Source organism: Pogoniulus pusillus, chromosome 19 (genome assembly GCF_015220805.1).
Source record: "Pogoniulus pusillus isolate bPogPus1 chromosome 19, bPogPus1.pri, whole genome shotgun sequence".
Lineage (NCBI taxonomy): Eukaryota > Metazoa > Chordata > Aves > Piciformes > Lybiidae > Pogoniulus > Pogoniulus pusillus.
In genome coordinates this window covers 15279611-15294239 of record NC_087282.1, presented here as the reverse complement: position 1 = coordinate 15294239, position 14629 = coordinate 15279611, and the positions used below count along the sequence as shown (strand labels likewise).

The following is a 14629-nucleotide window of genomic DNA, read 5'->3' as shown; positions in this document are numbered from 1 at the left end:
TTTGTTGTTGTTTGGGGTGGGTTTTGGTTTGGTTCTTGTTCGTTCATTTGCTTCTTGAGTTTTGGGGGTGTGTGCATTTGTTTTGTTCTTTTATTACATCTTCCAAGGTCAGAAAATGTTTGGTTATTTACATGAAAGGCACCAGAGGTGTCATATGTGAGAGTCAAAAAGAAACATTCACCTACAGTTCACAGGTCTTCCTCTTTTTTTTTCACTGTAGGTCTACATATCCTTTTCTCTTCTGAAGCAGGGAAACAATATATAAACAGCTTTTCAACCACAATCATCACTGAAAGCTGAAAAATGTCAGGCTCTTCTCGTATGGTCTGAAATCTATCATTTCCTGTTAGGAAAAGCTGCAATTCTCACCAAAAATATTGCACATTTCTCCCCAGAAAAAAGGGAATGATTAGTTAGCCTGGGGGACCCGTGCATTTGGCTTTACTTCCAACTAATTGGCACTACAGCCCCTTTTACCACTACAAACAGTTTTGCCTGGTTAACCATCCTCTTTGTGTGCTCTGTCTGGCTGCAGGCTCCATGACTGGCGCACTTCCTGCCTATCTGTTGCCTAATTAAGTTTGCTTTGTAATAATCTCCTGGCTCATGAATTGTCTCCTATCCTGACTGTCAGCCAAACCTCTTAGAACTAGGCTTACTCGTAGATTGGCTTTGTGATCCTTCTGTTTCCAAGAGGCTGACTTACTCAAGAGATCACACTGAAAATCTTTCACTTACTGCCAACAGAAAACCCTTGTAGAAAGGCTCTTGTTTCTGCAAGGGGAACTTCTTCTCATTTTAAGAAGCTTTTAAAAAATAATTAATAACAGAAATATTCTGAAACAATTACACTTAATTAGAAGATGGGGCAAGTTTTGGGATGGGGTGAAGAGAGAGGTACAAAGAAAATGAGGTATTAAAGAGAACTTAACCCAGAGAAAAAGACTACTGAGACAGTCTAGGTGATAAATCTGAGAAATCAATGATATAAAATATGATAGAAGAAAACAGTTAGGTAATTTCAAGGCAGGATATGTTACCCCTTCTTGTTTTTAACTGCTTAGAGAGGAAACAAAGTCCAGTGCCTTGTCATATGTAAAAGGGAATTAACTGTCTCTTTTCAACTGAGACATCATTGCAGATATCATCAGATAAAATCCTACAGCTTTTGTTAAGCAAAGACCCAAATAGACATTCATATGTTCCAAAGAGTCATGTTAGCATTGGCTTTTCCTGTGCTGGGGAGAAGGACATCAGAAAGTCAGGAATTCTTAGTTGTCTGCAAGATAGAAAACAAATTTTACAAGTATTTGCAACTCTTTACCTGTTGTGAATAAACAAATGAACAAGAGAAACTGAGGGGCTGATGTTTGCTCTGTTCTAAAGGAGTTATATGGAAAAAAAACATGGCAGAATTATCAAACATGTCACTCTATAGCCAAAAAAGACTTAACAATTTGTATAAAGAAAAATCTTGGATATGAGGATGTTTTTACTTTCTGGTATTTAGGAATCAGGAGGAGTCACTAGGAAACTGTTGCTGAACTCTCTGGTTCGTCCATATGGATAAAATCTGTAGCACTAGTTGTTTCGATTTTGGATAAAGTGCCACTGATACAAAGCTAGAACAGGAGGCCAGCTGTGGCAAGGCTCCAGAGAAGGAGGCAGGAGGTTAGTATAGTTCTGTCTTCTCATCTATCTACATACATAAAATGAAATCAGTGGGAATGATGGACTTTTTAGGATATCAGGCAGTGACAGGACTAGGGGGGATGAAGCAAAGCTGGAGGTGGGGAGATTCAGACTGGACGTGAGGAGGAAGTTGTTGAGCATGAGAGTGGTGAATGCCTGGAATGGCATTCCACCCAGGGAGGTGGTTGAGGCCCCATCCCTGCAGGTATTTAAGGCCAGGCTGGATGAGGCTGTGGCCAGCCTGATACAGGGTAGGGTGTCCCTGCCAATGGTAGGGGGTATTGGAACTAGATGATCCTTGTGGTCCCTTCCAACCCTGACTGATTCTATGACTGGTTCAAGGGGAACAATAGTTTACTTGCCCAGATTACTAATGGTAGCTGTGGCAGCTCGCATAAGCAAAAAATTATAAAGGATCTATTCTTAGAATGACATGCCTATACCCTCAGCTCACAATGCCAGCATCAGAACCAAAGTTTACTGTATCTTCAGATGAGGAGAACATCACAGTACACGGCAAAGCAATCTGACTCAGTCACCAGCTGGCTGTGTGACTTTCCGTGGTCGCCTCAGCTTAAATCAGTATTAGTAACACCTCATCTCTGGAAGTTCAGTTTCAGAAAACCAGAATTCTCAGGTTAGGAAGGAGGAAGAGAAAAAGCACTGATTTGGTACAGTGAGATTACCAACTTCTCAAGCTAAGACAACTCACAGCATTGTGGAACGTGTCGAGGAGCTTTTTAAATGCTCCATTTGCTTCCCGAACACTGGAAAGATTTAAACTCCTGGGTTACAACTCACATAAAGCACGTCTACTTGAACAGTGACAGACGCTTCTTTGCTAGGCTTTTCCAAGCCATCTGGAAGTGCTCTACAGAGCGCCATTTGAGGACCCACGTTCTGGTTGATTTGAAAAGTAAACACGGATCCCCACTGCAATTACAAAATATCCCTTACAGGCAGATTTAAAAGCAGTTTCAGGTCACAGAGTCATCTCAGCCATGTTGGCGATACAGCAACATTACAGTTTCTGGTTCCAAAGTTGTGGAAATCTTCCTAATGGGATATGTTTCCTAGAATATATTTAGCCTCATTTGGTGCACACATCCTTTCAGCCAAACTGCAAATTAAGGAATTATGATTTGCTACCAGAGACTCTTAAGTTAGTCTGCTGAAATAAAGTTGTTCGCCATTAGTGGATTTTATGACACTGCAAAGTTTTCACAAATGTACTTGAGATTATGAGTGATGATCAAATGTTCTACACAGGAACAAGTTTGGGTTTGATACTCATTGCATATGGAATCATTTCAAAGACAATGAAATTTGGTGTTTGGGGCTTTTTTTGTTTTAGTTAGTATAGGGTGTGGTTCTTATTAGAGGGTTAGGCTCAGTGTATTTAGGTTAGGTCAGGAGGACATGTACAATAATTGCTTAAGGCTGCATTTGGCAAAGTTCATTTTATTACTTAAAAAAAATAAACTTGGCAGTTGTTAAAAAAAGCAGCTGGCACATAAGTTGTTTGACTTAACTATTACCTCATTTTCTCTCAAAAATATTGCCAAAATGTCTAAATGACAGTGAACAGATGGTCAAGATTTTCAATGTTACAGATAATCCTCTTCCCAAATCAAATTACGGCATTGTGTTTAACCAGAAGTGGATTTAAACAGAAATAAGACATCATTTAGATATAGTCCAAGACTAGTATTTACTAAGGGTGGAAGTACTGCAACATGGTCAGAACTGCAGCACATCAAAGTAATTTAAACCAAAGTATAGTTCTTACATTCACAGTTGGGAGAAGCATCTTGTTGGTCGATTGCTAATACTCAGAAGTCTTGGTACACAGCAGCCTGCTTGCCTTCCTAAGATGCTGTGCATCCAGTTAGGTTGCAGTCAGTCCAAATTATAGTTCAACCTAAGATATCACACAAACAGCTGGTACACAAAGAATGAGGAGAGAAACTGGGCAGACTGATGAAGTCTCTTACATGAGTTAAGACATATGCAAAAGTCAAGATCTTTCATCTTCAGATACAGTTAAAAAATTAAAATAAAACCAAAGAGATGAAACACAGAAAAGAAGGACAGGACAACAGTCTATAAACAGCATTTCCAGACACCTCTCAAAAGGAGACTAAAGTTTTCTTCTGCTGTAGCCAAAAGAAAGTGATGTGAATTGTTGACACAGACAGGGAGGAAATGGATTTAGAGATATTGTAGAGAATGCCAGAAATTGATTAAAATCCATCAGGAAGAGACAGCGCAAAGATGCCATCTAAGACAGTTACTGACTGTAAAGATGATGGTGTTGACAACAGCAAAGAGAATAAGAAAACAAGGAGAACTTAGTTAAAAATGACATCAGCTTCTAGTACTGCATCTAAGGTGATAGTGGTACATTTGCAAGGATGTTTGTACTGCTCTGGTGGGACATAATGCTGATGGCACACGGAGAGGAAAGGAAAACATCTCACAAAACTAGGACTGCAAATGAATGACAAGAACAAAAGAAGAGAGGAATTGTGGAAGTCAAATGAGGGAAAATTGTCACAGTTTAGCATATCTACGAGATCACTCTAGAATTAGAAAACATTTTGTTCCCAACTGAATTAGCTAACCTCCTTTTCTGAGCTCTTGCTTAGAACTGACTCCATGCTCCTGTATATGAACTCAGTGAAATTTAATCCAGCATACTTTCTTGCTCGACCAACCTTAAACACACTCTTAGAACCACTGACTACAACCACAGTTAAACAGCATTTCTCAAGAACTACTATAAAGCAACGATTCTTCCTTCTCTTGCATGTGAAAAGATCTTTATAAAAACAACTGTATAGTGACCCCAGTATCACCTCTAGCAGGTTGATCACCCAAAGCTTGTGCGCTATGATAACACTTAGAACTCCTCATACCTTAGCACTGTCAGTTTGAGAGAGATGTCAGTATCTCATAGTTTGGTTTAATTTCAGTTGGTACGATGGGTCAGCCTGCAGGCAGGCTAGGGATACTGATATGACATCAATACATCCTACAGTGCTTGCCAAGCCAGCGAGTAGGAAACTACATAGAAACAGGTAAGTTTGAACCAACAGCTGAACAGAGATTTGTCCCTAGAAAATACCTTTGTGTAAAACACTTGAGAAGGAAAAATTCATTTTGTTGAGTTGATATTTCCAAAGAAATTATGTTTATTCAAGAAATCCCTAAATTGTTCTGATTAGAGCATTTAACCAGCTAAAGCAGGATTTAGCAAACATTATTAATAAAAAATACAAGTTGCAGTTATTACAATGTCATACTAGAGAAACATCAACCAATCTTCAACTAATTACCACAAGAGAGGCACTTTGTAGATCTAGTATTAAGTTGAGGGGATTAAGTCCAGACAAAAGTTAATCTAAGATCTCTTGCCAATGCGACGTTAGTTTATGCTAGATAACAATTAGATTAAATCATCCAAAATTCTGACCTCAGGTTACTCTGTTCAGTGCATGGATGTTGAGATCTGTCTATCTTTTTTAGCTTGTTTGATCTGCAGTAATTCTAACAAAAAGTGTTTGATCATCCACAGATAATTTGCACTACGTTTACTATCGGCCCTTTAACTTCAGCGAAAACTTGTGGAACCTCCTGTATCTCTGGGTACACTAACCTTTAATTCAGATAGTGACTGCATTTTTGATCAAACACTGTCAATCTTACTCAATCCCTCAGACTTACTGTGCTTTGTTTCACATTGCAATGTAGTCTTGTAGTACATAAACAGGATTTCCACTGCCTATGTGATGCGCTACAGTGGTCCTTCACTTCATGGGACCAGACTCATTGTGTCCAATGTGTCCTTAGAATCAACTGCCTCATTTCACAGATATACTCCTTCTCAAACATTTTGCTAGAAATAGCCTCTGTGTGGAATTTTTTTCTCAGGCAGGAAAGAGGTTCTACAATGCTATCAACAGTTTCCTAATTGATCATATCATTGTATTTTAATAGGCTTTAAAGAACACACAATGCATAAGAAACACATTACTTGATATGCCCACATAATCACTGGGAAAAATCCAATATAATTGGTAACACCAAGTTCTTCCAGCTTACAGCAATTCTAAGCTGTAAAAGCTGCCTAGGACAGAGCCTGTGTTGAGTAATCTGCGGAGGCTTGCAAGCGATTTCTATTTTTTTCCCCTCGATTTCTTTTTTCCATTGGAGGGAATGAGGACAGGATTTAGACAGAAGCCAAAAATAAAAGAGTAGCATCACAGCTGAAGAATCCCCAGCATATGTTGAGTATAGTTTAAAACAAACCCTAATATTGTTATAAATTCCAAGATAAGTGAACATGTATCAAGAGAAGGTATACATGCAACAAGGACTGTGTCTGCTAGTTTATCTTTGTGAATGTTTGAAAGTAGATGACAGTCTATAGAAACAAAAAAGCCAACACTACCATAAACAAATGCAAAATGAGCTGCAGAGATGAAATGGTGCAGGCTGTCTACTCTTTAATGCTTCCTGAAACTGGAAATAGGGGAACCACCCTCCTGGTTACTGCTGACTTATCTGTGGGGCATCTCTTAGCAAGACAGTCATCAACACAACATAAATATTCAATGAGCATTATCCCTGTCTATAAGCTGTGGATCAAACCACAAGAAAGGAGAGTGAAAAAAAAATTAAACACAATGACTTCTAGCAGTTCTCATAAATGTTCCAGTTGTAGATCACTCACCTGCACTGCAACCATGTGTATTTGAAATCCAACCTTTCACCATGTAAGAGACCAGCATCAGAATTCATGTTACCTTCCTCACATTCTAATTTAACACAGTTGGTTTTTTTTACCTTCCCTCTTGTGCTTCACAGTTTAATATAAAGTGCTTTGTCTACCCACCCATTGTTCTGACAGAGGACTGTAGGCAAGACTTGTACACAGAAGCAGGTTCAATAAGTGCATGTGCCCCCTTCCCCAAAGCAGTGCATGCAGCAGGCTACATTTGGGTACCTCTGATATCATAGCAGACTACCTTTCAAAATTACCCTGTCATACTAGTTTGATAGCTGGTATCTCATTTGGCCAGAAGAACAGATTTAGAAGTCCCACACATTCAATGAGAGACTCCAGCTGCAGACAGGTGGTTCTCCTATTTCGTGATGCCACCTGGCATTTTCTTTGGACAGCATCAAGTTAGATTGCACACTGAAGTCACTGTAAGGTCTAACAATGCCATTCAGGGGAGCTGAACGACTATATAAAAAATTCTTAAGGTTTGTAACTGGCCAAAGTTAGTTTGGTGGGCTTCTCTGGCTCTTGCACTCATCCTTAAGCTGTCATATGATGTGGAAGCTCTGATCACAAGGTAAGAACTGATAAAGAAGAGAGAATGGCTGCCATGTGGCCCAGCAGTTCTGCCATTGCATTACAGAGCCAGACTCTTTGTTAACTTATAATTACATACAGAGACCAATTCTGAATCACTGGCTAAGATGAAGAATGTTGGTAAATTTCTTCTTGTGCAGGCATTGCACTGAACTGGACCACATTAAACTTCACTGAGCAGCTGAAAAAGAGTACTAGCTAACATTACAGCTTTTCAGAGTTAATGAAAGCCATTGGGACAATGAACGGAAATGGCATTTTGCTCTTGTAGCAGATGTGGCTTACAACTTTGCTAGAATTGCCTAAGTGGCTGCTAGACAAACACTTCCAGAAGCATCCCAGTCTACTCCACAAAGCACTGACTCGCTTTAGAGGTGTTTGTCTACTGCCCAGCTGTATCTTAAAGACAAGGAGGTTATGCTTGGTGTTCTTTTGTTAGGTTGGTTGAATTTTTATATCTTGCATGTGCAGTCCATATCAAAACCAAAAAGGGTTCCCTATGCTGACATCCCATTTCTAGGAACATCTTTCACAGATGAAGTGGTGGGTCTTCAGACACTTGTGATATTTTTATTCCCTAAGTGAATTATTTTAAAGCACCTGGTCAGAAACAACCTCATCACAGCCTGATCTAAACAGAATTGTAATTGAGAAGGAGGACATATAAGGACACTGCCCATATTATTTTCATTGAGCTGTCAGCTTATTGTAAATTTTCTTGTACTTTTTAGCTGTTCTTTCCTTTAAGAAGAAAGCTTAGCTTTATTCTGATCTAGTTAATTCTGCAAAATTGACAGCTGAAACTTTTTTTTGTAAAACAAAATATGGATTCAGGGCATTGGCAAAGTCTCGTCGTCTCCCACTCTTTTTGCAGCAATGGACAAGCTAGGCAGGAAGCCAAGGAATTAGCTTTAGGCTGTACAGTCTCCTCCAAGAAACAAGCTATGCTGTAGGATACATAATCACACCATCCCCTTTCCCAGGTCAGCCAGTCACATCCCTATTCTCTGGCATGGCAGAACTCCAGTAGCTGCCTGCAGATGTCCAAGAAGGTGTCAACAAGGCTCAGTATAGCTTGATGGAAGTAGTGTTGTAAAAGGGAAAGATTACCCCTTCTAGCACACAGTTTACTCCAGGGGTAGGTCTCACTAGGGTGGAACACGTGTTTGAAGGACTGAAAATGCCTACTGAAACAGGTCACATAAGAAACAAGCTAAAAGCCAACTGAGTTCTCAGGTCAGCAATGAAAACAGCTTAAAATCTTTTTGACATCTTAACAAAAGAGATGCCAAGAGCTCAAACTGCAAGGTCAACAGTGTTGTGGCCAGTTCAAACAATCAAGCTGAACCCCGGGAATGTAAAGAGACAGACGAATGATGCTCATTGCTATCTAAAGGTTGAGGCATTTACAGGATATTGTGTTCCAGAACCAAACTAGGTCTGTCTCTTACTGCATCTAATCACAAAAGGTGTTGAGCAATTTCCTTTAGCTCACACTCTGGGTTAAGTACAGAATTTCTTTACGACGCTCTTCCACTGATCCGTTCAGGCGTGAAGATTTGAAGGGATTTTTATACTTGCAGAGTAAATATATCATCAGTTAAAAGTTTATATTCAAGTCTGTCTGCAATTAGGGAAACATCTTAGAAATTACCATCAGCATGGGCATAATAGCAACATTTTCACAAATCCTAGAAATTAATGCCTTGAATTTACCCATACTATGTTACTGAAATACACAGAGAAAAGTATAAATCAGGACTAGTAGTGTTTAAATAAGATTTAATTTAATTTGTTTTCCCTCAGAGGATGACTTTGCAATATGATTTGAGTGGGAATAACTGCTTTATTAAACAAGACAGCCAGTATTATTTCCCTTCTTAAGCCCTTCAGGTTAATTCTTCTAGTATCTACAGTGCAGTTCTTTACTTCTTTAGTGTCTGTAAGAAAAAGCTGTAAGATTGGTTTTGATACCTGCTAAAATACTTCAGAGACTTAAAGAGAAAATATTAAGTAGATGGACAAAAATTAAACTGTAATTGAAGGCAGAGTGGAGCCAGCAGGTCTGCATTAGGATAAAAAATAGAACTAGGATAAAAGCACTAGGATAAAAATTAGGACTTTTTCATACAATCAAAAGAAATAAAAGTTTTTCACAGAAAACTTGTTTAAACATCTGGATGCTCCAAATGCAGACTTCAGAGAGAGAGGCTTTAGCTGAACAAAAGACTTTCTCAAAGCAAAATGCTTAGATTCATTCAAAGTTAATTGTTCCTTGACAAACAAATACCAAAGTCAAAAACAATTCCACAAACAAACAGAAGCTATTACAGCAGGGCTGGGCAAAATCCGTACTGGAAGCCACCATTACTAGGATTTTCCTTTTTAATTGTTGTAATCTACTTAAAAATCATCTGACTTTTTTGAAGTAGGGTTCAGACCACAAAGACATGAGATTCCACTGAAGATTCATTGTAAAGCTACCAATTTGTAAACCTTTAAAACAGCTTTTGAAATCTTGGCCTTGGACATTCGAAATGCAGCTGGTCTTCATCATTTCTCTTGTTTCATGAGGTCATTAGATTGAGAATTACACATACTAACTTGGGGTTTATTTATTTATTTGCTCAGAGATTGATAAGAGACACAAGTTGTATAACAAAAACAAACTCACCCGTGCACCCTTCTCTGGAAAACATTTGCATCCAGCGCTGCAATCACGGCCCCCACACAGCCCACTGTAAGACTTCTTTCCACCCTAAAAGCAACCAAAAAAAGGAAGATGAAAATTTCATTTCATAACTCTTTATCTTTTGAAGATTTTTAGTTAAAACGTTTTACTTCTGCATTTTCCACCTATATTTGATGTGCTGTGTGAACTTGCTGGGAAATAAGTGGCAGAATATAGTTACATTTTAGATTCTCCATAATTGGGTCATTTAGAAAAAAAATCACCAAAAAGACAGAAAAAGTTGGTTTAGAAATTCTTTGAGTACAAGTGAATTTTTGCATGAGTTAGTTCCAAACCCCATAAAGATACATGAGATCTTCAGTGCAGTATCAGACTAAGATCACATTCAGTAACTAGAAACTGTGTCTGAGCCATCCTGCAAAGCCAAGCATCTCCACATCAGCAAAGACTACCAAGACAAATGCAACTTTGTGATCCTTGCACATTTCTAAAAGCAACTCCCTGAGCCACAAGAACAGTGAAACTGGATGAGAGAAGGTAGAATTTTTAACTAACAAACATGCAAGAAAGACAGTAGGATTTCAATTTAAGCTGAAAATACATTGCGATGTTACTGCACTAGCATTAGTTCTTTCTAGGATAATTACAATATTTATGTAACGATAAAACCTCTATAGTATTGTAACGCTTTAGCACAAAAGGGAGGGAAAAGTAACACACAAAACTCAGTGCTGAAATAACAAGATAAGAGTTTACTATAATATCGTAATCGCAGTGCACAATTACCTTGGCTAATAATGTAATTAATCTAATAATGATGCATGATTACCTTAGCTTAGCCTATTTGCAGAAGCAGTGCAGTGAAACACAGGAGAAAACCCAGCATAAAAAAGAAAACCAAACCCAGTGCTACCACACACCCACATGTCTTGCTGTCATGCCCGCAGAAAAGCCAGCACCCAAAAATCTGGAACTCAGAAGCAACAACTGGAACAGGAAGCCTCCTGTGCTACAATCTGAACTTCAAGCCCGTTATACTTCGCTTCAGCCAGTACTTTCATTTTTGAACCTGGCATGACTGCATCATGATAAGAATAACAGCAGCAGAGTCAACTCAACCTGTGACAAGCATAATTTCTCAGCTAACAGACTTCATGACAGCATGTCCAAGTCAACTACCTGAGCTTAGAGAGTCTGACCCAAATTTAACAGGCATGAAAGCCTGAACTGCCAAAACCATATGACACTACAGATAACACTCTGCAACAGTGCTGGACACGAAGTTGAATTTCGTGTTGTAATTTAGCCATTCACTAAGAACACCCTCACTAAGGAAACTATCCTTCATGTACAGTGTGTCCAGGTACAGTCTCCAGATCCTGGAACTCTGAATGGAATCAGCATTGAAATTCCTTCTATCAAGGTATCCAAACTGAGCAATGAAACAAGTTCAGACTGGAAATGAGCATTTCCTTACTAAAAGCATTCACAGAGAATGTTTTTTAAGTCTTTAAAATTTCCTGACATCTGTTGATGAGGAATGTGAAAAATGAAAAGCAATTCATGCAAGTTTCTAATGTACTTTTGAACTCCCCTGCATCAGCTTTCTCAAAGGAAGTAACTAGTCTGACATCACTTGATAAGTTTCTGCTAAAGATAAATAAAGCCTCCTCTATACAGCCGGATGTTCTCACTGCTTTGCTGAATTAAGCACCTTTGGTTTTAAGGCAGTGTAGAATGAACAGACACTAACAAAAAGCCTTAAATCCAACCTCTCATGCTTCCCTAGCCTGAAGGGAGCATTATCTCTTGCTGTAAAATAGTCATAACAATCTTCAGGCAGTTCTAAGAGGCATCAAGTGTATAAAACAACTCAGGCAAACAGCACTTTTGCAGAATTTTTGGCAGTTTTGTTCAGATGAGACCCCATAAGATATGGGACTTTTGGACTCCTCATTAACATCCTATGCTAGGACTTAACACAACCCTTGAGCAGAACAGTGACTCATCACAAAAGAGGCACTGGATGAGGAAATACAACGTAGGCAGTAAGAAGTAAAAGTAAGCTTAATGCAGTAAAGGTAAAAATTAAAAAACAAAGAGCAGAAAAACCTTTATCTTGAGGTTTTTATAACAGATTAGAAAGTGCATCTCCAAACTGCCTGCTCCAACAAGGAATGATCAGCATGAACCTGAGTATGCAATGAACACTGTCAAGTGCTCAGCACATAAAATTGGTCCCCATCTTAACAGCTACTAACTGCCGAAAGGTCTTTTCTGACCACAAGTATTACGAAGACTTCAGGATCTAGCTCTAAGAAAACTTTAGAGTGAAGTGTACCAAGACACACCTTTTGCCCTGATTATATACATATGTTGCAGTGGAAATATGGACTCATTGCCAAGCCAATACATACCTCTACCCCTGACACATAACCTTACATTTACACTCATAGCAGACAGCTTTATGTCTTCAGGGAATCAGTTTATGCCTTCCCAGGCATTTATTCAACCTTAAATTCTCCAAAGTTTTCTATTTCAAATTTGGTTTTTTTTTCTCCAGGTTCTTCATTGTTCCAGCAGTCATTTGCACGAACCTTTAGGTCCTGTCGTTCTGTTAATTCTGTTTGCCTCCTAAGAGGGAGTAAAGGAACCATTCCATGGAAGCTCTGGGTCACTGGCAGCAGAGCCAGGGCCTTGCAGCTGTCTTGAAGTACTGAAGCTTACCTTGCTAAAAACCAAAATAAGTCTTTCCATTGAATTTATTGGGATCAAAACTCTCTTTGAGATCCATTAAAAACTGTGTGATTTTGTGTATTTTTAGGTTCCTTCTCACAGCTTGAGGAGTCATTTTGCTCACTTGTAAATGAAAGCATTTGTAAAGGAAGCGATCAAAGCCAGTTGGCTCCTAACCAGGTGTTACATGCCCCATGTATTTTATTTAGGGGAAGTAGCTGACATCAGACACTCCAGAGCTACTTAAATAGCAAACAGCCATTTGCATAATATTTATGAATACAACTTTAAAAGCTGCATGTAAGATTCTAGACCACAGTGCTATTTTCTGAAAAAGTTTAATACATTTTCCATTTAAATATATGAATGTAGAGATCATTCCAACATTTCCAGATTGTAATCTGAATATGTAAGCATGGACCCTTCATATTTGCTCTGTGTTCATTCAGGAAAGAGATTTTTCCAACTGCTCTGAGATACATTTGAGATTGATGAACACAGATCCTCAGAAATGTTAAGAATCAAATAAGGGTACAGTTAAGTGCCACCATTATCACAGAGATTACCTAAACTAACTGTCTTGAAAGGTCAAAAATAAGATCAAAACAACAAACACCACAAAATAGTAACACTGTTACAAAAATAAAAACTAATTCTCTTAAATTTACATACTCATAATATACACTGAGTGGCATGCATATGGATTTTAACTGACTTATTTCAGGATTGCATAAAAATCACTTGCATTTCAGTGTAGGAAAACCCACTTTATTTAAGGAGTATTGATGTGAGTGAGAAATTAAAAGACTGACTCAAAAGCAAGAATTGGTGCAAAAACAACTTTCCTCTCCCACTTCTGAGGTACCTCCATCAAGCATTTGTGCACAGCTGATTCACTCAGCTGGAGTGCCATTTGAATCTTTCTATTGATTTCAGCTTGTTCTGGAGTGCAGCCAAAGAGAGTAAAGAGTCCTAACAGCTGTGATGCTATAAGGTGTCCCAGACTCTGGTTCATTCCAGCTTCTCTAGAGCAACACACATCGGACACCAGAATAGCTGCACATGATATTGAAGGCCTTGTCAGCAAATCAAAAAGAACATTGTACCTGCAGCACAGGCAGGAGGAACCCATCTAGCACAGCACTTCAATGAGAGGTAGTCAAAACCCACAGCTCACAGGTGGGTCTTGCTTTAAAACTTCTGCTCTGTATCAAAGGCTGAACTGCAGAAGACTTAAAATCTATTGGCTGAAGACTAAGCTTTCTATCAGTTCAAAGGGTGAACCCACGAGAGATGAAGATGTGATGTTTTGGCAAAGAACAGCAACAAAGTTAAAATCATCACCTTCAGATTGTGGAAGCTGAGACAGCAGGCATGGTAATGTGAAAATAAAATGGATACATTTTATTTAAACAATATTCTTGATATCACCCTGCTGCTTAGGGGCATTTTACACCTCTCACTGTCAGACATGTACTGGAGACTAGATGTCTGTGGTAAAGTTATATAAACCAGCACTACAGGTGACTATCAGAGACAGAACACCGGGTTGTCCCACACTAGCTAGATAGATGAAAGGACAATGATGGTACAAGAGAAATTTTTTAAGCAGGAGGCAATATCATTCCAGTTACGGAGACACTTTATGACTGACATTTTCCACCGTTGCATGAGCAAGGACACAATACGAGCCAGAAGTTTATCTTTTACTGCACAAAAGGTCTTTCAAATGGAGCTATTAAATGTGAATTTGTAGCTAAGATACTAATTCATTTCAGGGTTCACTGACTTCTTCAGTTTACTAAGGTCCTCAAATATTTTCATTCATTTCACAGAGCTGGCAACCATCTTAACTGGCAGCTGAGCCTAAGTGATAGTTACTGATTGAATTGGAGGATGCTTGGTTTCTAATGATGATACACACGGCTTCAACACTTAGGAGGAAATTCTGACCTGGAGAACTAGTAGCAAATTCCAAATGAAGCGAATTCCATCCCATATTCCCTGCTTTCATTCCTGCCAGTGAGACCGGAATGCTGTTGCATTGAAAACAAACATTAAACCGACCAGATTTAAACTGGAATAAAACAGATGCTAAAGGTCTATTCTTCCACTTTGTACACACA

General features: G+C 38.8%; 1 protein-coding gene across 1 annotated transcript in view; it reads right to left on the bottom strand.

Moving 5' to 3' along the window:
* The window catches only part of COL4A6 (collagen type IV alpha 6 chain), a 124239-nt gene that overhangs the window by 70514 nt on the left and 39096 nt on the right, over window positions 1-14629 (bottom strand). Inside the window, exon 3 of the mRNA XM_064159436.1 lies at window positions 9750-9833. Coding sequence (XP_064015506.1) covers window positions 9750-9833 — 84 coding nt within the window. The remainder of the gene's footprint in view (window positions 1-9749; window positions 9834-14629) is intronic.